Here is a 26,997-nt window from a genome sequence, read left to right as displayed (position 1 = left end):
GGGCCTTACATATGCAGGGCGTGTGCTTTACCACCCAGCCATACCTCCCAGTCTCTCCTTATCTTTATTATACGACTGTGGGGAAGACTGATGAATTTCAGAGTCTTGATATTTTTATTCCCGTAGCTTAGGAAGCACCACGTAAGAGAAGAAGTCAAGTCCTATCTGTGACACTCTGTTTAAAGGGCTGGCATTGAACCAGCCCAGGTAGATTGCCCACATGACTGTCTTGGAAGAGACAGTTAGGAGGCCCCAGGGTTTGGACTGTAGTAACTCCTTAGTACTGGTAGATAGAATTTTGCCTTTCACTACATACCTAGGAAAGCCTCAGCTGCTGCTCTGGACTCTGAGGACCAAGGGTTACCAAGCTAGGAACCCACAAAGAATGAATGATTGCCAGGAAGTTGACCAGGGGTTTGTCAAAACATCTTTGTTCCATTCCTAATTCTTGAAGGTTTGTTTGTTTGTTGTTTTGTTTTTAAATGACCAAATCAACGTAGCTGAAGAGTTTTAAAAAAAGAAATCTAGCTGTTTAAAATAAATGTCTTAGTAGAGCATCCATACCTGACAAGTACAGAATTTGGCCAGATTGGTTCAGTGTCTCAATCTCAACATCCTGCTACAAGTAGCTCCGCAAAGTTGGGCAGGTTGTGCACTGCCTGGTTCCTTTGTTGGAGGATGAAGGAAGGTTGAAGTACAGTTTGCATGCTCCGATTAACCAGGCCTGGCGCTAGGCAACGTCTGCCGGCAGGAAAGGCTGGCTGTTGTCTAGAATGGATGTGGTTTTGTTTGCTTATTTTTTGAGTCAGAGCCTCAGTATATAGCTTAGGCTGGCTCCCGGTTCTCAGTACGCCGGCCTTCCCATCTTGGAGGTTCTGGAGGGAGCAGTGACGTCTGCTTTTTTTTTTTTTTTTTTCCTTCAGGGCTGAGGATTGACCGTCAAGCACTCTATCTACAGCTTGTTTCTTTTGTTTGTTTTTCTTTCAGCAGCTTCTGTTTTATCCAATAGGGAAATTTATTTTAGACATAGCTTGGGCATGGTGTTAAGCCAGATAGGAAAGTTCTCAACTAAGCAGAGATGTAAGCTGTAGTATCTTCCAGACATACCATTTAAAACAGATTTATTTGAATTAATGAACATGCGGCACCTTGCAGCATGTTCTTTGCTGCGTGCAGATAGAAGTGTATTCAACACTACACAGTTGACTAAATGCATTCAGGCCAACAAGTAACTGACTTGCTGACTTATTTCAACAAGTGTTCCTGTTTGTTGAATGAAAAACTTACAGTACGCCCCCTATCTACCCTGCCCTCCTCTCCCCCTCTTCACCCCCCAGGATCTTTCTGTATAATCCTGGAGCTTGTAGTGTGAAAACAAAGGGGACCCTCACCCAAGTCCGGACCTGCACGCACCCAAGGACACACAAGAGACCACCTTGATGTAATAACAAAAGGTAGTTTAATGGTGAGGCCCCTTGCACCCAAGGACACACGAGAGACTGCCTTGATGTAATAACAAAAGGTAGTTTAATGGTGAGGGCCCTCGGGTCAGAACATATCTCACACAGGAGATAGAGGATCCGACCCCCAGCCCCGGAAGCTTGGGATATTTATGGGTAGGGGTTGGGGATAGCCAGAAAATTTGGCGCGGTTACATATGATTGGATATTTCAAACATCAATCATTTGAGCTGGCCGGATGACTAGTTACTTTTGACCATGAAACCTAGGACCTCCCAGAAAGGGAGGGAGAGAGAAGTAAATACCAGATAGCCCATTACTCACTTGGGCTTGTTTGGACTTGTCTGGGCACGCCCTTGCATGCCTTTTTATTTTTGGTCACCCTGCCCCTGCAGGGACTTAATATTTTATTATGACTATATTTAACAAATTGTTGGTGGTCTTTGCTGACCATGAATTTTTGTTATTGTTTCAATGCTGCTTTCAAATTTTGTTTTCACAGTAGATCAGTGAGGTTGGCCTCAAACTAACAGAGATCCTCCTGCATCTGCCTCTTTCACTCCCAAGTGTTAGGGTTAAAGGTGCTCTCTCAGTTCCTCTTAAAACTTAAGTTATGGGGTGGGGGTGGGGGTGTAGCTCAGTGGGAGAGCTCTTGCCTAGCATGCACAAAGCAATGCCTTCAATCCTTGCTGCCCTCTCAGGAAAATCCTGAAGTTACCAGAACATCCGTTGAAAAACCAATGATGTGTGATAGGTACTAGAGGTGGTGTAGACAGGTGAGAGAATTCCACCTGCACGTGTGTAAGAGGACACCCACAGGGTCTCTTGAATCTTGCAGGGCTTGAGCTGTTGTTCATTTCCTCTGACTGCCTGGTCACAGGCAGCCTGTGACCCCTGAGCCTCAGTGGCCCTCAGCACATCGGATGATGCGTTTGGAAGAGATCTCAGCTCTGCCCAGCTTTGTTCTGGCTCCACCACTGAGATACTTCATTCTCTGCCAACCTGGCCAGCTTAGGGAGGGCATCCATCTGTCACCCTTGTCTGGTAGAGACTTCTGAGCATTGACCGCCTTAGACTGAGAACTTAGGAGCAAGACTGGTGGGTTAGCTCAGGGACTGTGCCACTATGGTGGCACTGCCTATCTCAGAGAGGTGAGGGCTGGCTATCATCAGCCTGAAAGCATCTTGTGAGTATCAAGGATTGAAGGAAGGTGCAGAGTACTGCAGAGGAAGCTACTGTTCTAAGGAAGGTGCCAGCCCCTCTGTAGTTGCTGTCAAGCCAGAAACCCGGCAGGGGAGAATGCTGTGTTTTAAAGTGAGTGGAATTCCCTGCGGGAGCAGTCTGGGAGACCTTGCTGCCTTGCCTGGGCTTGTTTGTAGAAGGAGCACAGCCTTGCTCCGGATGCTGTGTTAAGAGGCTTGTGGAGCAAAGCATATTTTCAGCACATTTTGGTCAATGCAGGACAGCGTTCAGAATGTGCCCTGCTCTGTTTCCCATTTTACAGTAGCATAACTCAGTATCTCTGAAGGGTCAGAGGAATCGCAAAGGAGTGGTTAGGCAGAGTTCAAGCAATCCATTTTTTGAGCAGTACCTGTAATGCATTGTGATAGGTGACACATTGTGATGATAGGTGATGCATTGTAAATGTTTGTGTCTGACTTTCTGCCAGACCCTATGCTAACCTGCTCCTGGTGGTTTGATCCCAGTGAGCATGAAACCATCTCTGTTTATATCTATCTGGGTCAAGTTAAAGGTGCCTGGCCAGCCTGGGTATTGGGTGTACCCCATTGTGTGTAGTCCCTCAGAGTCGGGGTTCTGAGCATGGCACATTGTATGAAGAACAGTCATGAGTCACTTCTTTTGATGTGATGGAATCAGTGACCAGCTCCAGACGGGGTGTGTGTGTGTGTGTGTGTGTGTGTGTGTGCGAGTGTCCAGAAGCTGTGCTTCTGGCTCCGTTACTGGCCTTGCTGCTGCTGTCTGCCCACACATCTCTTCAGGTTTCCTGCTTCAGCTCCTGCCGGCCACCTGCCTCCCTCCACTGCCTTTGCTGCTTTCCTGGTTGCTTGTCCTCTGTGCTCTTAGACCCACCCACGCCCCCCAGGTTACTGCTTAAAGCCACTCCAGTTCCTCTGCTGCTCCAGCCTCACATCTCTTGAAGGGACTTTGGGGAATCTGGGGCTGCATAGGGCTTACAAGGTTCCTTTATGTTAGGGACCTCAGAGTTGAGCGTGTTTGTATGAGGAATAGCACACTGTACTCAACTATAACCGACAGAGTGGGAAAACAACCTTTTAAATCATTTGTGCTTTTAATAAAAAAATCAGGCTTTTGTAGAAAAAAAGTGTTTTTAAACTAAGACGTGCCAGGGGGAGGAGGTGCTGGAGAGATGGCTCAGAGGTTAAGAGCTCTGACTGCCCTTCCAGAGGTCCTGAGTTCCATTCCTAGCAACCACATGGTGGCTCACAGCCATCTGTAATGGGGTCCGATGCCCTCTTCTGGTGTGTCTGAAGACAGCGACAGTGTACTCACATACATAAAATAAACAAATAAATCTTTTTTTTTTTTAAAGGTAAAAGTTGTCAGTTTCCTTAGCTATCAAGGATGGCCTCCTCAAATAGTGGGGTGTGTGTCGTGTTAGCCATGCTCCTGTGTGCAGGTTATTTTGATGGGATACTGTGGATGCTGTTTTATAACTTATCCTTGGATATGACAGTTTGAAAATAGAACTCCAGCAACATTGACCCTGTGGGGGCTGGATACAATCCGGCGAAGGGGTGTCTCCACTGTGCTAAGTTGCACACGATCTTGAGTGGCGATCTGAATGTGCGTACAAGCACGGACTCTTAGCCCCTCCAGGGTTGGGATACAGAGCAGTCAACGCCCCTCCAGGGTTGGAATTCAGAGCAGTCAACACCCCTCGGCACCTCCTCCCCATGCGGTCTCGCCCAGCCTCTGCCTACCACTCACCGATTTCTCATGACTACACTTTGTCTTTTCCAGAATGTCCTAGAAATGGAATTGTAGAGGGTATATTTTTGAGGCTATTTTTCATTGGCACAATTATATTTGAAACTCATTTTGTATTTTTTGTCAGTAGTTAATTTCTTTTTACTATTGAATAGTTTTTGATTATGGTGTATAATAACTTCCTACTCATCTTCCTCCCTCTCCCACCTTCCCTCAATTCCTTTCCTTGCATTAAGAGTCAGTCTCACTGCCTCAGCCTTATGTACACAAGGCCATAGGTACCCAGCTCTGCTGATTTCATTATTCATTCACCTCAGAAGCTGTTGGTTGGGCTGTGTGTAATTTTTGACAGTGATGGATAGAGCTGCTGTAGTTGGGCGTATGCTTTCCTGTTTGTTTTACTGGGTTAATACCTGGGGGTGAGGTTGAGCTACAGGCACGGCACTCTTAGAGCACTTGCCTAGCATGTGCAGAATGCCATGCCACCCGTGTGTGCATGCACGCACACACACAGGCTAAGAGGACTTACAGGGATGGGCCAGCAGTACAGTGCTTAGGCCCTGGTTCACTTCACACACGCTCATGTTTTCTAGGGCTATGATAGCTGGGCCATAGGATAAATGTATGTTTTAATTACTATAGTCTTTACATTTTTTATTTTATGTGTATGGGTGTATCGCCTGCTTGTATGTCTGTGCATCATGTCCATGTCTGGTACCCGAGGAGACCAGAAAAAAACTTTCAGATCCGTGGGATTTTAGTAATGAGCTGCCATTGGAATTGAACGTGGGTCCTCTGGAAGAAAAGCCCATGCTCTTAACCACTAAGGTAACTTTTAGCTCCCTGTTTTAATTATTTAAAGACTGTGTAAACAGTTTTCTAGAGTAGCTATATGTGTTTGTTTTTTTGTTTTTGTTTTTAGGTGTATGTGTGTGTGTGTCTGTCTGTCTGTCCTTGACTGTCCTGGACTCATTCTGTAGACCAGGCTTGCCTGGAACTTGGAGATATATGTGTGTGTGTATATATGTACATATATGTGTGTGTGTTTATGTATATATACCAACAACAAGAACAAAAAACCCAAAAAGCCTCTGTAGGGTTTTTTTGTTGTTGTTGGTGTGTGTGTGTGTGTTTTTTTTTTTTTTTTTCCCTGAGACAGAGCTTCTCTGTGTAGTCCTGGTTATCCTGGAACTCACTCTGTAGACCAGGCTGCCCTCGAACTCAGAAATCCGCCTGCCTCTGCCTCCCAAGTGTTGGGACTAAAGGCATGTGCCACCACTGCCCAGCTCAAGCCTTTGTAGTTTTATTCTTCGCTCTGTGGATTCCTTTGTGTAGAAGCTTTATGTTTTAATATAGTACTAATTCTCTATGTTAACTTGTTAACTAAGAGTTTGCTGAACTCTTAGTGTCATTGTCATATTCAAGGAATCATTAGCAAATCAGTGTCAGGAAGCTTCTGCAGTCCCTCCTCCCAAGCTTTCATAGCACAGGGCTGTGCTGAGGCCTTTACCCCTCAGCACGTCTGCATTCTTGCCGATTTTGTTTACTGGTTGAAACCAATTATGAGGAAAAGAATGTTGACTCTTGCCTCTGTGCTTGTTAACGTCTTGCCCTGTGAAAAGTTTTTGCTTCGGGTGTTTAGAAGCTCTGTTATTAGTTGTATACACGTTTGGGATTGCTCTGTCTTAGTAAGTGGGGCCTTTTGTGTAGTGCAGCGTTCTCTTTTCTTCAAGGTAACTTTCAGGGTGAAGTTTTCTTTGTCTGATGTTAATAGTCACTCCAGCTTTCCTAGGAATCTCGACTGTGTAAATGCCAACATCTGGTCTGTTTGTTGTTATAAGTACAATTTCGTAGTTCCTCTTTGCTTTCTCAATTTTGCAGAAAGCATGTCATAGGAAGCTAAAATTTTGCATTTAACTATCAGGCATATTTTAAAGAAGAGGAAGATTATGAATTACTTGGGTGTTTTTATTTTTATTTATTTATTTATTTATTTATTTATTTATTTATTTATTTTTTTAAGACCAGTTTACTAAGTAGCCCTGACTGGCCTGGAACTCCTCTGTAGACCAGGCTGGCCTCAAGCTTATGGATTTCTGTCTGCTTCTGTCTAAGTGCTGAATTAAAGGCATGTGCTGCCAAGCCTGGCTCCTGTTCTTTTTTTGAGACATGGACACCTGTAGCCTAGGCTGGGCTCTACATGTGCTCTGAGCGCACACACACACAGAATAAATAAGTTAAAGAAACCATTTCTGAGGACTAGTTCTGACAGGGAAAGAAGCGTCCCTTTCCTGAGAGTGTGACACCTCTGCAGCCTCTGCCCAGTGCCTCTGCTCAGATTTGGATGTAAGAAATGAGGAATCTCGTCATTTTCCTTGTCTAGGAGTGTGAAGAAACCCTCTGCCCACTGCCTGGACTTTGTGCACCTGCTTCCCTGCTCTGGGTCTGAGGCTACTTTAGATCTAACCTGGGAATACTGGAGGGAAAACGGATTCCTGACTCTGGGCGTGGTCTTCCCCCTCCTCCTCCTAACTCACTTCCAGAGTCCAGCTCTGAAAACCTGTCCTAGCAGCAGTCAGTGAGGAGGCAGACTGGAGATGGGCTTGCTTTATTAACTGGACTGGAATGTCAAAGGTTGTGATATTTGGATGCTGTCTAATGTGTTTTTATTGTGTGTAACTGACAGTCTGTTGACTTACTCTGCCGTGTTGTGATTTTTCTGTTTTATTTTTATAGTAAGTGAATGTTTTACATATCACTCTTAGATGGGTGTAGCTTGTGCTAGGAATCATGGAAAAGAATCTATCCTAATAAGGTTGGAGCTTAATGTTAATATCTGCACATTAATGAGTGGGTTTCCACAGAGGATGTGCAAACAAGCTTTCTAGAAAAGAGTAGTGACTGCTCACTCAGTCTCCCCACCAAAACCAGTCTTTTGTTTCTGCTTTCTTCCCTGCTCTGATGCAAGTCCCCAGTTCCTCAGGCCGGTTTTCACTTGGCTGCTCTGCCCTCCCTGTCACATACTCCTGCTGCTGAATCTTTGAACCCTCAGCTCATGCAGGCTAGAGTTCACTAGCTCCTGGGAGGCCACCGCAGGGCCAGAGTCATTATAAATTCTCTTGTTAGGTGCTGTTTCAAATCTCCAATCCATAAATAGCACAGGCGACGGGCCAGTTCTGCAGGTTTTCTCTAATGGGTTTTAGAAATGTATGTAGCCTCCCCTGAGTCTGTGCTTTGGGCTGACATGGGACATTAATTATAGCTTGTTAGAGATGTCCTGTTACCTGTAGACATGGTTTCATGGTTGGCTCATGGATGCTTTTCTGCTTGCTGGGTTAGTCATTGCCTAGCCATCTTACTGCATGTTCAGGGCTAGAGCAGGGAACCTGCTGGACAGGAGTAGGGCACAGGTGGCAGCTCCTGTCGGAAGGTAGCAGGTGCCTGGAGAGGAGCCAAGTCCTAGAGTGCTGAGTGCTTTGAGGACTGGGAGAGGCCTGGAACAAAAGAAGGGATTTGGGGACGGTGCCCAGAGGAGCCCTCAACTTTGTAGCTTCTTGTTTTAAACTTGCTTGTTAAGGAAGTCTTACAAGCAATGCCAATTCAATTTTTTGAAAAAAAGAAAAAAAAATTCCAGTAGGCAGGAAAAGATTTCTAATCTGAATGAGCAGTCTGCCATATGCAAAGCTTTAGTCTCTGTTTCGATGCACTGGAGTGGAACTCTGGGCCTTCGTGCATGCTTGGTGTGCATTCCATTACCATTTCCCTCAGTGTCAACTGACCCCTGTCAGTCACTAACTCTGCTTCCACATGGCTTTGTTTTCCCCAGAGCATCACCTAAAACACCTTCATATCACATGGGGCCTTTTGAATATGGCCTCACCCACTTAAATGGCTCCCGGACATTAATCCGTGTTACAGGTGTTGGTAACCATTCCTAACCATTCCTCTCCTGCCGAGGGGACGTCTGTTTGATGGGTTTGCCCTTTGCTCACTTACCTGTTTACTCTGTATTAGATTTGGGTGGTCATGAGTCGAGTCAGCATGAGCACTGTATAACAGGTATGTGCATGGTTATAATTTTTATTTCTCTGAGGTAATATTGAGTGAGGCTGCCAGGCCATATTGCATGAATGTGTTTAACTTTATAAGACACTGCCAAGCCATTTTCAGAGCTGCACCGTGGTCTGAGTGTGAGTGTGAGTCACAGCCACCTGGAATCCTGGCCATCGCCTGGCAGTTTCAGATTGGAAGTGTCAGTGTCTTGAACTTGCCTTTCTATCGTGGCCAGGGTTGGGAGTGCTGTGTTTGCCACCGGTGTTCTCATGAAGTGTTGGGTTTGTATTTAGAGTAGGGACATGTGCCCCTAAATAATGAGTGGGCATCAGAGCCAGCTTGTGAGAGTCTCTCCTTCTACCGTGTGGGGACAGGAATCGGATGTAAGTCACCAGGCTTGGTGGCACCCACCCATACTTACTTGAATCATCTTACCAATTATCAACATTTTTCTTTAAATTTAACTTTTTGAAACAGAACCGTCTAACACACACTAATGGAAGAGTGGCAACCAATGCCCAGATGCCCTCACTTTGCCCTGACAGTTCCGTGCCCCACCCTGGCCCCTCACCTTGCTCTGACAGTCCCACACTCTGTCCCAGCCCTTCTTGCCCTTCTTTTGACATATTTTATTTAAAAGTATATTTTAGCTTTAAAAAAATTACTCACTTTACATCCCAGTATCACCCCCCTTCCTCCCAGTGCCCCCTCATTCAGTCGTTCAGATCCTCCACCCGTTCCTACCCCCATCTCCCTCTGAGAAGGGGAGTTCCCTCTGGTATACCCCACCACACAAATACCAAATCTCTGCCGAACTCGTTGCCCACTGAGACGTCTCCCACCAAGACCAGACAAGGCGTCCTAGTTAGGGGAACAGAGTCCACAGCCAGACCACTGATTCAGGGACATCCCCCGATCCAGTTGTCGGGGGACTTGCAGAAAACCAAGCTGTAGATCTGCAATGTATGTCTGAGGGCCTAGGTCCAACCATATATTTCAGCTTTTAAAAGTATATTTTATAAGTGTTTTGTCTGCATATATGTATGTATACTGTATGTGTGCCTAATCCATGCAGGAGCCAGAAGAGGCTGGAAGAGGAATTACAGACAGTTCAAAGCCACATGTAGGTGCTGGGAACTGAACCTGGGTCCTCTGCAGAAGCTCTTAAACACTGAGCTAGCTATTTTGTGATAATTTTAAAACAAATCTCAGATATCGTAGCACTACAAATAAGTACTAAGTGAACATCTCTCACCAGTTGAGAACCTGTCAACAGCCGAGTTGTCTGTAGCACATTTAAGCACAGTTCCTCGATGTTGTCTGCTAACTGAAATGTGCCTACTCTGTACCTGTAGCCCCTTTGCTTTGTTTGAATTGGGATCTAAGCAAGACCCACTCATTATATTTTCTTAATATGTTTGTTTTTTAATAAAATTGTTTTGACTGGGTGTAATGGCACATGCCTTTAATGCTAGCATGAGGCAGAGGCAGGCAGACAGACCTCTGAGTTCAAGGCCAACCTGATCTACATAGTGAGTTCCAGCCAAGGCTATAGAGTGAGACCCTGCCTCAAAAACCAAAACACCCAACAAACAAAACGTTTTAAAAATTATGTGTACTGTGTGTATCTGTGTAGGTATGTATATGTAATATATGTATATATGTGATATATGTATATATGGATCTGAAGTTATAGGTGGTTTTGAGACACCTGCTATTGGTGCCTGGAATTGAACTCAGGACCTTTGGAACAGCAGTCAGTGCTCTTAACCACTCAGCCATCTCTCCAGCCCCCATTTCTTGAGTCTCAGTCTGTAGCAGCTCTTCTTTGGCACTGCATGGGGGGAGGGGCAGCATGTGTGGCAGTTAGAAGACAAGCTTGGGTTGATTCTTGCTTCTGAGTGTCTGGGGATTCTCCACCTTCCATCTTGTCTTAGGAGCATTTTAATTACAGATAGCCTACTGCATATGGCTTCTGTGGTACAGCAGTCACCGCACCACTGAGCCCTGTCTCCAGCCACTCTGCTGCTATTCCTTTGTTGAAGAAATGAGGCCATTCATCAAGTGCTTGTCTCACATGGCATCGTTGGTTGGAGTCCCTTCTGCATAATTTACCCTATTCATTCTTTATCTTCTCTGACCTGGTAAATGCTAGGGCCCAGCTGTGTCCATGTACTGTGTCCCCCTGCAGCCATGTGAACAGACAATAGTAACTGTCTCCTGCTTGGAGCAACACTGTTAGATGACGGATACGTGCATTTATTTTAGATGCCCAAGCATTTACATGGGGCCTCTGACAGCCATTGATGACCATGGCCCATCAGTTGTTTCACATGGGCTTGAGAATTTTGATTTGTTTCACTGTAATTTGTTTTGAGTTAGTTTCTCAGTGTAACTCTGGCTGTTCTGGAACTCACTCTGTAGACCAGGCTGGCCTTGAACTCAGAGATCTGACTGCTTCTGCTTCCTAAGAGCCGGGATTAAAGGCATGCACCACTACCACCTGGAGATATATATCTATATATCTGTATATCTGTATATCTGTATATCTGTATATCTGTATATCTGTATATCTCTATCTCTATCTCTATCTCTATCTCTATCTCTATCTCTCTCTCTCTCTCTCTCTCTCTCTCTCTCTCTCTCTCTCTCTCTATCTCTATAGATATATAGGGGTCTAACTATGTAGCCATGGTTGTCCTGGAATTTGCTATGGAACTTGCTATTTAGATCAGGCTAGCCATGAACAAAAAGAGATTGCCTGTCTCTGCCTCCCAGGTGCTAGGATTAAAGGCTTCACCACCATGCCTAGCAAGAGGAGGTTTTGATATTGTCTGTTGATATGTTTGCTTGTTATCCCAGGAAGTAGATGCCCACTGACACCTGCTGCAGGTGAGGCCAGGGAGGTCGATACACATGGTATCACAGGATGCCACTCAAAACTAAGAATGACCCAGTCCACAATGTCAGTAGGGCTGTTTTAGAAATCATGTTCTCGGGTGTAGCCCATGCTGTATCAGGAATTTGGAAGGATTCCCAGTGACTGGTACTAGAAGTACTAGTACCCTGAGCCATAGGGCAAGGGCTATGGGAAATGAAACCAGGAGGCAGAGGTAGGCGGCTTTCTGAGTTGGCAGCCAGCTGGGGCTATATGTTGAGATCCTGTCTTCAAATAAACAAACAAAGACATGCCATACTTTAGTGTCCTAAAGACAAGAACATTTTCCAACATAATCGTGGTATCATTGCCCACATCTGGAAGCAGACACTAAGAAGTTACTGACTCTGTTGACTTCATTCCTGTTTCCCCCATTGTCTCAAAGCTCCATCTTTAAAAGGAAATTTTGACTTGGATGTCTAGTTCAGCATCATATCTCTTTAATCTCCTCACTTCTGGAATAGTTTGTCAGCTCTTGTGTTTCATGCTGTTGACATTTTGGAAGGATACAGGCCAGTTATTTTGTAGAATGGCCCTCAATTTGGGTTTGTTGACGTTTTCTGCTGTTTGGATTCTGGTCACTTTGTGGTACTGTCAGGAAGACCACAGAAATGATGACGCATTCCTTTTAGTGATCCCAGCCTACTGAAGGCGATGGGTGCCAGGCGCTTCTATTGCCAAGCTGCACTTTTGCTGTGCTCTTAGTATTCTTAGGGAGAGTGCCGTTAGACTCTGTAAGTGTTTCTTAAACTCTCCTGCGTTACTTTGAATGGCACCAGATCATTCTTGCTCAAATCAAATATCTTTATAATGGCTGTCAAAAGATGATTCAATCTGCTCTTCTTCCATATGGGTTGAATTTGTCTATGAGGAAGGACCTGGAACTTGGTTCCTCCTAGCTAGGCTCTGACATGCGGGGCTTGCAGCCATGTGCTGCCGTGTCTTTTCTTGTGTCCACATGAACTCAGGAGCGTTATTCATAAACCTGAATACTTTGGTGCTGGAGACTACACCCCTGAGCTAGACTCTCAGTCCCCATTATTGTTTTTGAAGCTCAGATTGTCTCAGATTTGGCCACTGTGAGCCCCATGTGCACAGAACACATTCCCTTCCTTCTCTGAGCACAACGTGCAGGGCATCTGGACTCTTCTACCATAGTCCTGGTCTGGTCCAGAAGCTCTGGTTCCTTTAAATAAAAAAGATAGTATTTAGAAGTGAAGGTTTGGATATGCCCCATACACCATGCCTATCTTTCTCTCTCACCCTCCTTCCCTCCTTCCTTCCTTCCCTTCTTCCTTCTTCCCTCCCTCCCTTTTTCTTCTCTCCCACTCTCCCTTCTCCCCTCACCCCGCCCCTTCTTTCTGCTTCAGATCAGTTTCACTAAGAAACCTTTGTTCTCTTCAGTAGAAAAGATATTTAAAGCTGTCGGTCGGTCTGGGTGCGTATGCTAACTGGGTTTGACTTCAGCTCTGTTGTTACTGAGACGGTGAGGTCTGTGGCAGGTGGCTAAACATCTTTGCCTCATTTCCTTATTAATAAGATGGAACTTAAAAACTGATCCCCAGCAAGATGACTTAGTGGGCGTAGGCAGTTGCCATCCATCCTGATAACCTGACTGCTTTGGCTTGCCCACTGACACCCCTGACACTCCTGCCCTCTGCACTACCACCCCCCATACAAATAAACAAAAATGTTTAAGAAAATTTAAAAGCTGTCTAATCCTCACTGGGACTTGTGAGCTTAGCTGAATAAAACATGAGCTCCAAGTTATTGAGAGGCTCTGTCTCTAGGGAATAAGGCAATAGATGGAGTATACCTGACATCCTCCTAGGCTCTGTGCATGTGTGCAAAACATTCACACCACACCACACAAGTCATGATCTTGGGAGTATAACTCAGTGGCAGAATGCAAGCCCAGCATGTGGGAGGCCCTGGGTTTAGACCCCAGTACTAAAAAAAAAAAAAAAAAATCAAAACAAAAAATCCAAGAACATCAAACTTCTCTTTCTTTCTTTCTTTCTTTCTTTCTTTCTTTCTTTCTTTCTTTCTTTCTTGTCTTTTTTTTTTTTTTTTTTCCAAACTTCTTTTCTGAAGAAGCAAATGGTTACACACTCAACTGGGATTTTATGGACTGTGAATTAGACCTCAGCTAAAAACCAGTTGACTGATCCTGAATTTTGCAGGATTGATCAAGATTAAAGAGAAGAATGTTTGAGTATCCATTTCAGCATAATGGATGGCCCTTGCAGAAGCTGCATCTTACTAAGGCTGCAATGTCACCATTTATAAATACAGTGCTGAATGGTAGGTCAAACTTTTGGGTATAGAGGCACCATATTCAGTTGGCGGGCTGCTAGCTTCCTAGGCTGGATTCCTTCCTCCATGGATCAGGTGAAGATACTGGAGCCTCAGGAACAATGGGAGATGGTAAATTGGGCTCTCCCTCAGCACACACACCTCTTAGAACAGCTTACTTTTTACCTTCATCTGTCTTAAGTGGGACGCTGCCACAGCCTGTTGACTTTTAGTCAGTGAGCAGTGCAATGTTCTGTTTTCACTTGGTTAAGGGGGCATGCCAGAGCCAGTGGGATGACATTAGTTTCCTGGGATTAAAGAGGAAAGGAAGAGGGGACGCTTTGCTTTGGAATCCGGTGGGGGTGGATACTACCTTCTGGGCTTTCAGTGTCACTCATGAAGCTGGGACCACGAGGAGGAGGAGGAGGAGGAGGAGGAGGAGGAGGAGGAGGAGGAGGAGGAGGAGGAGGAGGAGGTGGTGGTGGTGGTGGTGGGAAGGACTTCCATGTTATCAGCTTCTCCGAACATCCTCGGCAGGGTCTGGTTTGAGGGCGTCTTGCTTCCTGCGCCCTCTGCAAGCGTGTTGTTTTGCTCCATTACTAATCCACACAGTCTGGGAATGGAACTCTTGGGCAGAGTGGCATTTGCTGTAAAACTCTGTGGGTATTTTCTTGGCAAGAAAGATGCTGACCACCCTGTGGCGCTCTGAAATTGTGTGCAACTATATCATCAGACCGCAGAAGATCTTCCAGGTTTCCTTTTAAAAACAAGAAAGAGATATTTTGCACAACACTCTGTGTTTCCTAAGGAGTGGGTTATCCCAAAATAAGCCTACGTAGTTTGCTGGGACTGTGACCCCTGTGGCCAGCTTCTCGACTACAGTGCACAGGTTGAATTGTGCTCCAATGCTTGCTCATAGTGCAGATATAAATAGCTACATTTAAAATAATGCATGTTTAAAAGTTCCACTAATATGGCTTTAGGAGACCAACACTAGAATTATTTATATGGTGGAGCCTGCCTTGTAAGGCCTGTCAGGGGGGAAGGGGATGGCATCTGAAATGTAAATAAAATATCCAATTAAAAAAAAAAAAAAAAAAAAAAAAAAGATCTGTCAGAACACTGGTTGAGCTGGCTTTGGTGGCAAGCAGTAGCTTCCTAGGTCACTAGCCACTGCACCCTTCTTAATGCCCCTGGCTGCCCTGAGCCCTTGGCAGTTTCCCTCTTTTGTCTTCATCCCTGTCTTAACAGTATGGAACTTATTTGTTCTGACTTTTGGCTCGGTTGCCTGTTAATTGCTGCTGATTAATTGCTTGGGGGGGGGAGGGCTGTGAAGATGCCCCAGGGGCCATCTCCACTCTTAAAGAGCAGGTGCTTAACTTTTCCTGCTGCCTGCCTGCTTTGTTTTCTTTTTTCTCTTTTCTTTCTTTCTGTTGGTTAGTTCTCTTTGAGATAGGGTCTCAATTGTTTCTTAAGCTGGCTTGAAACTCACTGTGTAACCTAAGCTGACCTTGACCTTGAATTTTTTTTTTTCCTCCACCTGCCCAGTGCTGGTGGTACAGATGTGTTCTACATTAACCAGCATCCTTTGCAACTATTTTGTTTGTTTTTTGAAACAGGCTTTCTTTGTGACACTTTGTAGCCCTGAGTGTCATTGTTCTGTAGACCAGGCTGGCCTTGAACTCAGATCTGACTGCCTTTGCCTTCCTAGTGCTGGGATTAAAGGCATGAGACACCACACCAGGCTTCCTTAGCAACTCTTAAATCCATAAATTTGGCATTTACCTGAAGAAAGATGGAGTACCCAAAGTTACCTGAAGAAATGGCGATTTGCAAGTTTAAATAATTTTCACTTGCTGTGAGCTCCTGTGTTTTAGGACCCCCCCCCCCCAAAAAAAAAACCAAAAAACCAAAAAAACAAAAAAACCAACCCATCTCTGGCTCTGCTGTTGTCTGAGTGGTGGAGAAGGCACTGAAGAGACCTGCCTTCCTTAGGAGGTGATCTTCATAAGAGGAAAATACCCATGGATTTTCCTTTTTAGAAACAATAATGTGTTCCTATAGCAGGCTCCTTTAAAATGGTCATCACACATGTGCTTTGTCAGGTACTCACTTGGCACTGGCTGCCCAGCTTTCATGCTGTGTTCTTGAAGAAAACTGTGCTGATGGGTTTTCCTGTGCCCAAAATATAGAAAGTTCCAAATAAGTTCTGTTGGTCAACTCATGTAGGAGTCTGTGGCACAGAAAGAACTAACCTTGGACAGGCCTGGGCCATGTAGGGGTAAGGATGCCAGAAGGTGTGTGTCTCAGGTGGATGTGCGGTGTGCTGTCAGTGTGAGCTGTTGCCGTTTGGGGTGCCTAGCAAGGCACAGTGCTTCAGGCCCCTCTGTAGACATACTGTGTGGCTGCAGTTTTAAGATCTGTTGTTGCTCTTGACTCAGAAGGGTGGCACGGTCTGGTGCCTATCCTCTCTCCAGCCGGGATCCCATCCTACTGTGCCTTAAGTATGCTGGGAAGCAGGGGTGGGGTGGTGCTCGAGATTCACAGTCCATGTATTACACAGAGGAAGAAAGCAGGTTTGTCAGTAGGCTTCAGAACCAGGAAGACACTGGTGCGCTGTGAGCACACCAAGACCAGGGGTGTGGCTACGATGGACTTGGCCTTGGGCTTAACCTGAGAACCCCAGAACTGTGTGGTCACAGTGTGAGTTTGGGTGTCCTTCGTAGCTGGAGAGCCAGAGTGCACTGCCTAGGGAGCACAGCAGCAGGCTTCTCCGTGTAAACCAGCTCCCAATGGGAGTCATCTCAGCATCTCAGCTTCTGTGTAGAGCACGACTTTCAAAAGGTGTTCTAAGTAGTGTAATATATGTGGGTTTGCATCTTTCACATCGTGTTACATCAAATCCTTTGAAAAGCTGACCTGACATTAGGATTTAGAGTGATTCTTGCAGTTGCCTCTGAAGATGTCAGGGCCAATGTCTTCCCTGGGGGGTGGGGTGGGGAGGTCTGTGCCTTTGGGCTTAGGAGGGAATATGTCTAGCTTCTTGCTGTGGACCCACTTGGTCAGCTTGAGGTAAATTGGTAAGTGGGAAATGGGTATTGGTGTGGTCATCAAGCAGGCTCTGGAGAGGCTGGACTCTAACAATGAAGAAACAGAATCAACAGAGATGTACAGAATGGCTTTTGTTTTCGATTGATGTTTTTTGTTTCATTTAAAAATATTCATGAATGATTTCAAAGTAAGTAGGGATTGGTTCTTAGAGGCCATTAATGGTTAACTCATAAATAAACCTTTTTTTTTTTTTTTTTTTGGGTAACTTTTAGGACTAAGAATGGTTGGTTGAGTGCTTGCCTGGTTTCATGCCCATGGGTAGCATGCACTTATAAGCCCAGAACTCAGGAGGTAGAGGCAGAAGGGTTTAGAAATCAAGACCATCTTTGCCTGTATAGTGAGTTCAAGGCTAGCTGGGGCTACATAAGACCCTGTCTCCATGAAAAAACCGTTTATGCGTAGAAGATCTTTCTTAGTTAAAAATACTCTGTTCGGAAAATAAAAAGTCTAAAGCAATAGACCACCAGGGGAAGGTATCACATGTCTGTAATTCCGACGTTTGAAAAGCCAAGGCAGAGGATCTTAAGTTCAGAGGCCAGCCTGGGATTCATAGTAAGAGACTGTCTCAAACCAACCACACAGCCCAACAGAGAACACTGGCAGTCATTGCCCTACCACATTCTGCCACATAGAGGAACTGCATGTTGACCACACCTCCTGAGCGCTGGGATTGTAGGCTTTTGCCACCTGCTCAGTGTTGCTCAGTGTGCTGTGTGGGAGCCTGCACCCAGCACTTTATGCATACTGGGTAAGCATTCTGTCCATTGAACTGCATCCCCAACCCTGCACATGGTTTTAAAATCCATTACATATCAGTGACCTCTAAGAACCAATATTCTATTATTTTACTGATCTTTCTTAAACTTGGGTATATGCGATCTACTTTTCTTTTTCTTTTCTTTTCTTTTCTTTTCCTTCCTTCCTTCCTTCCTTCCTTCCGTCCTTCCTTTCTTTCTTTCTTTTTTTTCTTTTTTTTTTTTTTTTGGTTTTTCGAGACAGGGTTTCTCTGTGTAGCCGTGGCTGTCCTGGAACTCACTCTGTAGATCAGGCTGGCCTCAAACTCAGAAATCCACCTGCCTCTGCCTTCCAAGTGCTGGGATTAAAGGTGTGTGCCATCGCTGCCTGGCACGATCTACTTTTTATATGTCTAGCTATATATACCTATATTAGGTCTCTAACATGTGAATATATTATAAATGTATGAATGTGAATTCTAAGTGTATACCTTTCCCATACATTCATATAGCCCATAAATATTTAAAATACAAAAAGAGAAAACTCTTTGCTTCCCTGTCCCTTAGTCAGCCCTACACTGCAGAAGTGTTTTCACTGTTTAACATAAACGCTGCAGTATATATAAGAATATTTGTGAATATAAGCACCCTCATATTTTTTGTGTGTCTTATTTGCCCAGTGCTATGTGTTACATTTTATTTAGTATTGTGTGTATGGATGTGTGATGTTGTGAATGAATGTGGTCTCATGAGTACCAGGGTTGGATGTGGAGGCCAGAGGACATCTTTTGGAAGTCAGTTCTCTCCTTCCACCATGGGATCCTCGGATCAGATTCAGGTCATCAGGATTGCAAGACATTTCTACCTGTTGAGACATCTCACCGACTTTTTTTTTTTTTTTTTAAAAAGGTGTAGCCCAGGCTGGCTTCCACGTTGTGATCCTCTTGCCTCTGTCTGTTCCTTATATTTTAGCAGTGTGCCACTACACTTAGCTTTTGTTTGTTGTTTGTAACTTAGGCCAGTCTCAGACTAATTATGTACCTGAAGATGACCTTGAGCTCCCAAGCCTCCTGGTTCTATCCTAGGTGCTGGGGTCACAGGCCTGCACCACCTCACCCAGTCTTGTTACCTTTCCAGGCATCCCCTACCAGCACACGTGATACCACCCCACTTCTCTGCCTCAGGTTCCTTGCTGCTCTGAGGCTTCCCTGTGTGCACTGAGGAGAGGGATGACTCTGCTGTATTGACTTATCGATGAATATATGTAGGAGTCACCAGAGCGCTCATTTCTTCAGGCCGTGTGCGAGTTGGAGTAGTGTTATGTACTGTCTCACTGGAGTTTGTTAGGCTGTTAGTCTAAAATTTGTGGAAATCTTGAGGTGCAGTCTCACAGATCTGCGCCCTCTCACACACGTGCTTGTTGGTGATACTGCTGTAGGGTCATGCCCCTCGCATCCTAGAGTAAGTTCTCTTCAGTATGCTTTCCATCCGAAAGGAGAGCAGCTACAGAGCAGGCTTGTGACCACATAAGCTACATTATGCAGTGTATCTCCAAGAGACTCCATTTCTCAGGTTCCAGTCACATCAGGAGTCTCCTCTTGCAACCTAACACTTGGGATGAGCAGAATTTCTGAAACAGTTGATGGCTCCATAGGCTTCAAACCATATTTCCCCTCCAGTACTCACATCCTCCTGGTTGGCCTGTAGAACACATAACCATGTGAGGGAAAGACAGCTAACCCCAAATTTTATACATCCTTCACTCAACTTCCAGTTAGTTGAACCCCTTGAATGTCTCTGCTGTTTCCTTATCATTCGCCACAGGAGCAGAATTTGGAGTGGAAGAAGGTGGAGGTCTGAGTGGATTATTACAGTTGAAATAGCTAGCTTTCATAGGCTTTGTAAAAGACAGCTTGTGAGTGCATTGCTGGGATCCCTTCCAGGACTTTGCAAGAGGCAGAAACAAGCGAGGAGCTCTGAAGCATTACCTTCATCTTGTAGAACAAGCTTTACATGGGTCTGCATGGGTCTACAGCTCCACTATGTGCCAGCACAGAAGAGAGCTGATTGTCTTGGGAAGATGCTATTCCAGGAAGGCCTTCACAGTCACATGCAAGTAGCACAGGGCCTTCTCACTACGTAAACAGCATTGTTAGGCGGGCAGCATGGCTCTGTGTGGAGAGCTGTGTGCAGAGCTGTGTGCTGCCGACCTGATTACCTGAGTTTAGTTTCCAGGTCTAGCCAACTCCATGAGCTGTCCTCTGACTTCCACACATGCTTCCTGGCAAATGCACATTCAAACACACACACACCCCACCCCTCCCCCACCCCATGATGAATTTAATAAAATTTTTAAAAACTTTAAAAATGTTAATTTAAACATTATTAAGTATTATTTATTATATGTGAGTACACTGTAGCTGTCTTCAGACATACCAGCAGAGGGCATCAGATCTCATTACAGATGGTTGTGTATACCATGTGGTTGCTGGGAATTGAACTCGGGATCTCTGGCAGAGCAGTCAGTGCTCGTCACTGGTGAGCCATTTAATATAATATCTTGACCAGCCAGGCCTTCCGACAGTCACAGATATAGGTAGTGGAAACCTGATGACCTTGTCAATATCAACTTACCAGACAACGTTGAAATTATTCTGTCGGCTGCTTGGTCCTCCTGATGAGCAAAAGCTGTAGCTTTCCTCATTTCTAGTTCATACCTGACATTGTTTTAACATGTAAAGTTTTACATCTGCAAGATTGCTGCCAGTCCAGTGGCTTCGTTCTTTGATTGCCTTGACATTGAGGGCCCCCAACACAGTAGCTGAGGTTTTTCCTCGTTGCCTAGGCTTTACCCCACAGGTGGTTATTATGTTTCACTGTGTCAAAGACAGTTTGTCATTTTCTATGCCTATTCCCATCTTCTTCCCACCCCAATAATATAGTGCCAATAATGGCAGCTTTAGAAACCCTAAGTAGCTATCATTAGGAATCATTTAAATTATGCTGCATAGATTTATCTTTACACTCAAATACTATATAATCATTAAAAATAATGTTTCCCTTTATTTAGAAATACTTGTGGATACCTGTTTTCTGAGTTTAAAATTAACATTAAAATATATCTGGGCTGGGCTGAAAAGATGGCTAAGTAACTGGTTAAGAACACTGGCTGCTATCCCTGAAGATGCAGGTTCAGTTCTCAGCACTCAGTGGTACCTTACAACTGTCTGTAACTTTGGTTCCAGGGGATCTGATACCCTCTTCTGACCTCCACAGGCACTAGACACACACGTGATAGGCAGTATACAAGAAGGCAAAATACCTGTATGCATAAAAATAAAAAGATTAAAATCATGCATGTATGTGTATGCATGAGTTTATGTGCAGTAGCACATATATGTGCAGGAGGCCTTGGAGGCGAGAGACCATCAGATCCCCTGAAACTGGAGTTACAGGCAGTTGTGACCCAACCCTGGGTTGTATGCAAGAGAGGCTATCATCACTCTCAACTGTTGAGCTACCTCTCCAGCCCCTATAACATGTTTTTATTCCCTTATTTTTATATGGCTTATTATGTATAGAAACGATTCTGTATGTTTCTGTTTGTATTTGGAACACATTGAGATATCCACAGCAGTCAGCTATGGCTTCCAATATGAGAATCAATAGGACGGAGTCGAGTAAGGCAGTAAGAACTGGCTCTGAACCCTGGCCAGGCCTCCTGTTCCTCTTTCCCTCATAGTACTTTTGTTTCCTTGTCTGTAATGGGCTAGTGCCTATGGTGAAGTCTTGGGGTTAAGGGTAACCAATGAAAATGCCCACATCGTCCTTGATTCTAGGTAACTAGTGAGTAGCAGGTACTGTTTGCTAATCGTAGTTGTGTATGAATGAGGTTCCCCTCTGTATATTGTCTATTTCTGGATAACTGATTCCCCCCAAAACACAGACCTGAAACAATAGTCCTTTGTTTCCCCCAGCTTCTTCTGAGGATCAAGAATTGTAGAGTGGAGTGGATTAGCTGTGGTTCTCTTCTGTGTTCCTAGACAGAATGTTGTTGGCTTCCACGGTGGCTTTTCACCTGCCTGTCAGCAGAAAGCTTTAGGTTTTGGGTCTCTCCATAGAGTGCTGACCTGCAGCTCATTGCCCCCCAGAGGGAGAGAGAACCAGGCAGCCTCCACAGTGACTCTTCTGATTCAGGCTATGAAATCAAGCAACAGCGGCTCAGCCCTGCGTTTTGCACCACAGGAACAAGAGTAAGAATATTGGGGCAGCGTGGATGACTGGCCAGCTTGGAGGTGGGATTCCACACTCCGTTGGCTTTTGACTGCACTCACCCTGGATGCTAGTCTCCTAGACTCCACCTCAGTTTTTCTTCCAGCCCAGGCTTGTTTCTACATTACTATGTCCTAAGCCAGAGTTGACCCTCCTTGTCCATTTCTGCCAGTGTCCTTCTTGCAGCCACTCAGGCAAACCCTAGAATTACATTGGCCTCGATGCTTTGCACATCCTGTCAGCAACTCCCATGGGGTTTTCCCTGAACATATGTCCAGAAGTCATCCCTGCTCACCCTCTATGCTGTTACCTCCTTGGTCTGTGCCATCATCCCCTCCGGTTACTGCAGAGGCTCTTCCTCCACCTACTCTCCAGTCTCTGCTGTGGTCCTCCCCTGGCTGTCTTCTCCCTACAGGAGACAAATGATGCTGTGTAGTGTTTCCCTGGTACTGAAAGAAAGAGAACCACAGGCCTACTGCATCCCCAAGCCTTGGCTCTGTGCATGTAGCCTTCCTTCCTGGGCGTCTCCCTGGTGCTCACCATGCTGCAGCCCCAGAGAATTTGTTCCCGACAGCTTCCCCTTCTGGGCCTCCTCTTGCTTCCCCCACCCCTTTGGCAGCCAAGCCTCCCAAGGTCATACAAGTCTACAGCTTCTGCAAGCTGCCTGCTGGCTTCACTCAGCTCCCATGCTTCACTCCTCTGTTCTTCTCACCAATTTCCCTTTTAAACTTGTGAACATTTATTAGACCACAAGCCGGGATTCTTGTCTGTTGTATTCATTGCTGTACTGAGTAGCCTATCACATTTGCACATCCTTGCACCATGTTACCTTTCCGTGCAAATGTGGTCAAAGTTAGGGTACCAGAAACATTTGTAAGTCATCAACACACTAAGTTATTTTTTTGTCCAAGATTATTAATAAGCTATAATCACAGGGGTGAAAAGACAGTCATTTTGTAGTTTCCCTTATGTGAACTGAGTTGATGCAAGGTAGGCATGTAATTTAGACAGAGAATTAAGGTCTGTACTCTGGAGAATTAGAAGGAGATGTGCTTAGAGATCCATCTTATGTATTTCCTTTCATCGTCTATTGGACTAAGAAAACTAGTAACTGTTGTGTGAGGCTGGGGTTCTGAAAGGTGTGTGGTGTGGAATGGCTCAGGTTTTTCTCTAGGAGAAGCTCCTTTCTCTTAGCCATTTTCAAACTGGCTACATTGTTAAAACCACCCAACCATCTGCTGACAATAGATCTCCTGAACTAATTCTTAAATGGAATTTTGTATTCTTTCACTAACAAACCTATATCCTGTGTAGTGCCGTGAAATAGAGAAGTAAGCTGAAGGTGCAGGCTAGGTAAGGATGGCTTTGACGGCAGGAAAAGCAGAGCCAACTTTCTTACTATAGGGGGAGTCTGACAAATTCAGGAAGGGTAGGTGCAAGGCTGTTGTGGCTCGCCAAATCCCGTTTGCTCTGTGCATATTACAGTGCTTGGTGCCATAGCAGAGGGAGGTGGCCAGACCTACTGTATAGGTCAAACACCTGTACAGTAGAGTGAAATCAGGTCTGGTAGGGAAAACCACAGGGAGGGCTGGGGAGGAAGTGCTGTTTGAAAGGTTGGAAAGGTGTGAACGAGACTTTAGGGGAGAAGGTCAAACCCTGAGGCAGAGCCTCCATGTTTTGAACCATCCCATTTTAGCCAAGGGAATGCTGTGCTGCTGGCTCTGGAGGGCCTTGGAGCAGCTTGCCTCTGCTTCACTGACCTGTGTGTCTCAGTGGAATGGGGCTCGATCTGATAAAAGATTGACATGGGTAACTATGTGAGTAGAGACCTGGAGCCTAAGGCAGGTCAGCCATCAGGTATTAAAACACCCTTGCTTGGTGCGCCATTAGCACAGCCTGGGGCCTGCTTCTTCTCTTGGACTCTGGATGTCCACATGGTCATGGCCACTGGGATCTCTTTAGTTTCATGATCTCTGAATTTTTGGGATAGAATGTTACTTTGGTTTTTCAGAAGAAATTGATTCTACTGGAAGATTTAAAATGTTGATATTTTCTAAAGTAAACTACCAGCCCAGCTATTGATGAAACCCAGTGATCCACTTTCCAAAAGTGTGCAGGCTGATGAAGGTGGGCTTTCTTTGTCTGTAGCCTATGACAGCCAGCGAGGCCAAGCAGCTTCTAAAGAGGTAGCCAACACATTGCACAGATAATTTTCTTCCTTCTTTGAGAGGGCCAATGGCTCCCAAGAGGGAGCCTGGCTGGTTTCAGTGTGGTGGTGGAGGGGCCTTCACTGTGTTCATTAGGAACCTGACCTTGCATTCCAATTCCTCTCCCTGTTCGGCTTACCAGTTGAAGCAGGTCAGGTTTCTGTCAGTCACTGTTCTCTGCACAGGAGAGCCCTGCCACTCTGTACTGTTCAGTTGTATTTAACACAGCAGGCATGTCTGTTCATAGCTGCTTACCAAATAATAACATGCATGTATTTCCTATTTTCTTCCTAGACTTTGGCCCTGATTGCATTCATCTGCATTGAGACTATCATGGAGTGCTCCCCGTGTGAAGGCCTCTACTTTTTTGAGTTTGTAAGCTGCAGTGCATTTGTGGTGACTGGGGTCTTGCTGATTCTCTTCAGCCTCAACCTTCATATGAGAATCCCCCAGATCAATTGGAATCTAACAGTGAGTACACACCAGCTGTCTGGTTGTGAGAGGATTGACTGCAGCTTGGCTCTCAGGGAACGTTGGGATCTCATATCATGTTTAGTTCTAGTTCACTTTGGTGCTTAAATATCCCCTCATAACTCATAACTCAATTTATGTTTCTTTATTGGGTTGAGTAAAATTACACAAGTAAAGAGAATCCTAACTTCATCACAAAACACAATGAATTGTGTTGGTCCTTCCAAGTGTGTCATTTGTATTTACATTCATCTAGTGGACTGGCTATGTTGTTATTGCAGAATATGGGGAAAAACAGAATTAATACATTTATATATTTTTCAGGCTAGACCATTTAAAAGTATTATAAAGAGCCATTTATAAAAATATAGTTCCTGGCAGGTGTAGTGGTCCACACCTGTAATTCTAGCACTTTGGGGGCAGAGACAGAGGGGTCACTAAAAGTTTGAGGCCTTCTTGGTCTACAGAAGTAATTTTAGACTTACTTGAGTAACCTAGTAGACCTCGTCTCAACAAACAACAAAATACTGTTTCTGAAAGATGAAGACTACGCATGAGAACACCAGTGACCCAAGGATACTGACCCGTGCAGAGCTGCTGAGGGCTGCAGGTTTGACAGAAGACACTGCTGTCGGTGCTTCGGGTTCTTAGCCCCATTTGGACCCTCTTATCAATTGGCCTGAGATGCTCAGAACTGGTCAGCTTAGTGGCTTGGAAGCTTGAATGTCTGTCAAGAAAGTGTGTTCTCAGTGTATGAATACCATGTTTTAGATGTCACATGGGAAAAGAAATGTTGGGAAGCTGCCCCAGTTTCAATACCTTAGGATTCTTGGGAAGCTTGCCCTAATCCAAATGATACGAGAACCTTTTTAAAAGGTGATACTAAGCCAGGTGTGCTGGTGCACACATCTTATCCCAGCACTTGGAAGACAGAGCCAGGTCGATCTCTAAGTTCAAGTTTATATATATAAACTGGTTTATATAGCAAGTTCCAGGCCAGCCAAGGAGACAGACACATCAAGACTTTGTCTCAAAAAATAAAGTAAAAGATGACACCAGAAAGCTGAGGGTTGCTTAGTGGTAGTGTGTTGTCTTCCATATGTTAAGGACCCGAGTTCAATGCCCAGCACTGCAGACAGATAACCCAAACTCTGAATGGTGAGCAGTGTTGCCAGTTGTGGTTGCCACAGGTAAAGATGTGTTGTAAACTGTTCTGCTCGCTTCCTTGTGAGAGTGGCCCTGTGGCACTGCGCCTGGCGTCTGCAGCACCAGAGAAATGGTTTTCCAAGGCCTTAGTTGGAAAGATCTTCCATTGTTTTGCAAGTAACCCTACTTTTTCTCCTTTCCTTAGGATTTGGTCAACACTGGACTCAGCACTTTCTTTTTCTTTATTGCCTCAATTGTATTGGCTGCTTTAAACCATAAAACCGGAGCGGAAATTGCTGCCGTGGTAAGCAGTTAGGCTGAGTCTGCACCTCCTGAGACTTGCTCTTCTCTGTCCCCTGGCATGTGTACCATTCCCCTCCTTTAGTGTTGGTACTCCTGGCCTTGGGGGACCAAGAGATGAGGGGTAGTGGTCAGATAGTAGGGAGGGTTCACTCTGCATGCTCTGTATTTCTGCTTGCTGTTGGTTATAAAGAACAGTGATCACGTTTGTGAAGCATGGGGGAGGATGAGCGGCTTTAAGAACCACTGAATTGGGGCAAGCAACAGAGTTGAGCCTGTAAAAGGTATTTGCTGCCAAGTCTGACCTCCATCTCTACATGCACGACCCTTGCTGCCCCTGTAGAAAGAGAGAGTGAGAGATTAAGCAAACAAGCGGACAGTGGTGAGACACACCTTTAATCCAAGCTCTCAGAAGTTAAGGCAGGTCAGTCTCTTAATTTGAGACCAGCCTGTTCTACACAGTGAGTTCTAGAACAGTAGGTATACACAGAGAAATCCTATCTTGAAAAACAGCAACAGCAGCAGTAACAACAATGGAAGGAAGGAAGGAGGGAGGGAAGAAGGGAGGGAGGGAGGGAGGGAGGGAGGGAGGGAGGGAGGGAGGGAGGGAAGAAGGAAATAGATTCAAAAGATTTCATAAAAACCCTCTATAGTTGTTTTCACGTTAGGCTGGAGTTTCTGTGGGTCAGAAACTAGACTAGCTCTTACTAGAGCTTCAGCCAGATAATGGCTGCACATTGAACAGGGTTGGGGATCTGGTTTTGCTGGAAGGGGCTACCCACAGCTTGGTTCCCTATGACAACATTCAGCCTCTGGGGGGCTGGAGACATGACTCAGCGATTAAAAGCACTGTCTGTTCTTCCAGAGGTCCTGAGTTCAGTCTCCAGCAACCACATGGTAGCTCACAGCCATCTGTAGTGGGATCTGATGCCCTCTCTGGCGTGTAGGTGTACATGCAGATAGGACACGCATACATAAAATAAACAAGTAAATCTTAAGGTGGGGGAAAACCCCACTCAGCCTCAAGGTACAGGCACAGA

At 45.2% G+C, this 26,997-nt stretch overlaps 1 protein-coding gene across 1 annotated transcript in view; it reads left to right on the top strand.

Annotated features, from left to right (window-relative positions):
* Cmtm4 (CKLF like MARVEL transmembrane domain containing 4) overlaps positions 1-26,997 on the top strand; it is a 45,585-nt gene that overhangs the window by 11,613 nt on the left and 6,975 nt on the right. The window contains exons 2-3 of the mRNA XM_034522282.2: positions 24,335-24,511; positions 25,863-25,961. Coding sequence (XP_034378173.1) covers positions 24,335-24,511; positions 25,863-25,961 — 276 coding nt within the window. The remainder of the gene's footprint in view (positions 1-24,334; positions 24,512-25,862; positions 25,962-26,997) is intronic.

Source organism: Arvicanthis niloticus, chromosome 18, assembly GCF_011762505.2.
Source record: "Arvicanthis niloticus isolate mArvNil1 chromosome 18, mArvNil1.pat.X, whole genome shotgun sequence".
In the NCBI taxonomy this organism is placed as follows: Eukaryota; Metazoa; Chordata; class Mammalia; order Rodentia; family Muridae; genus Arvicanthis; species Arvicanthis niloticus.
The sequence above is the reverse complement of the archived record's forward strand: the minus strand, read 5'-3'. Positions and strand labels throughout refer to the sequence as shown.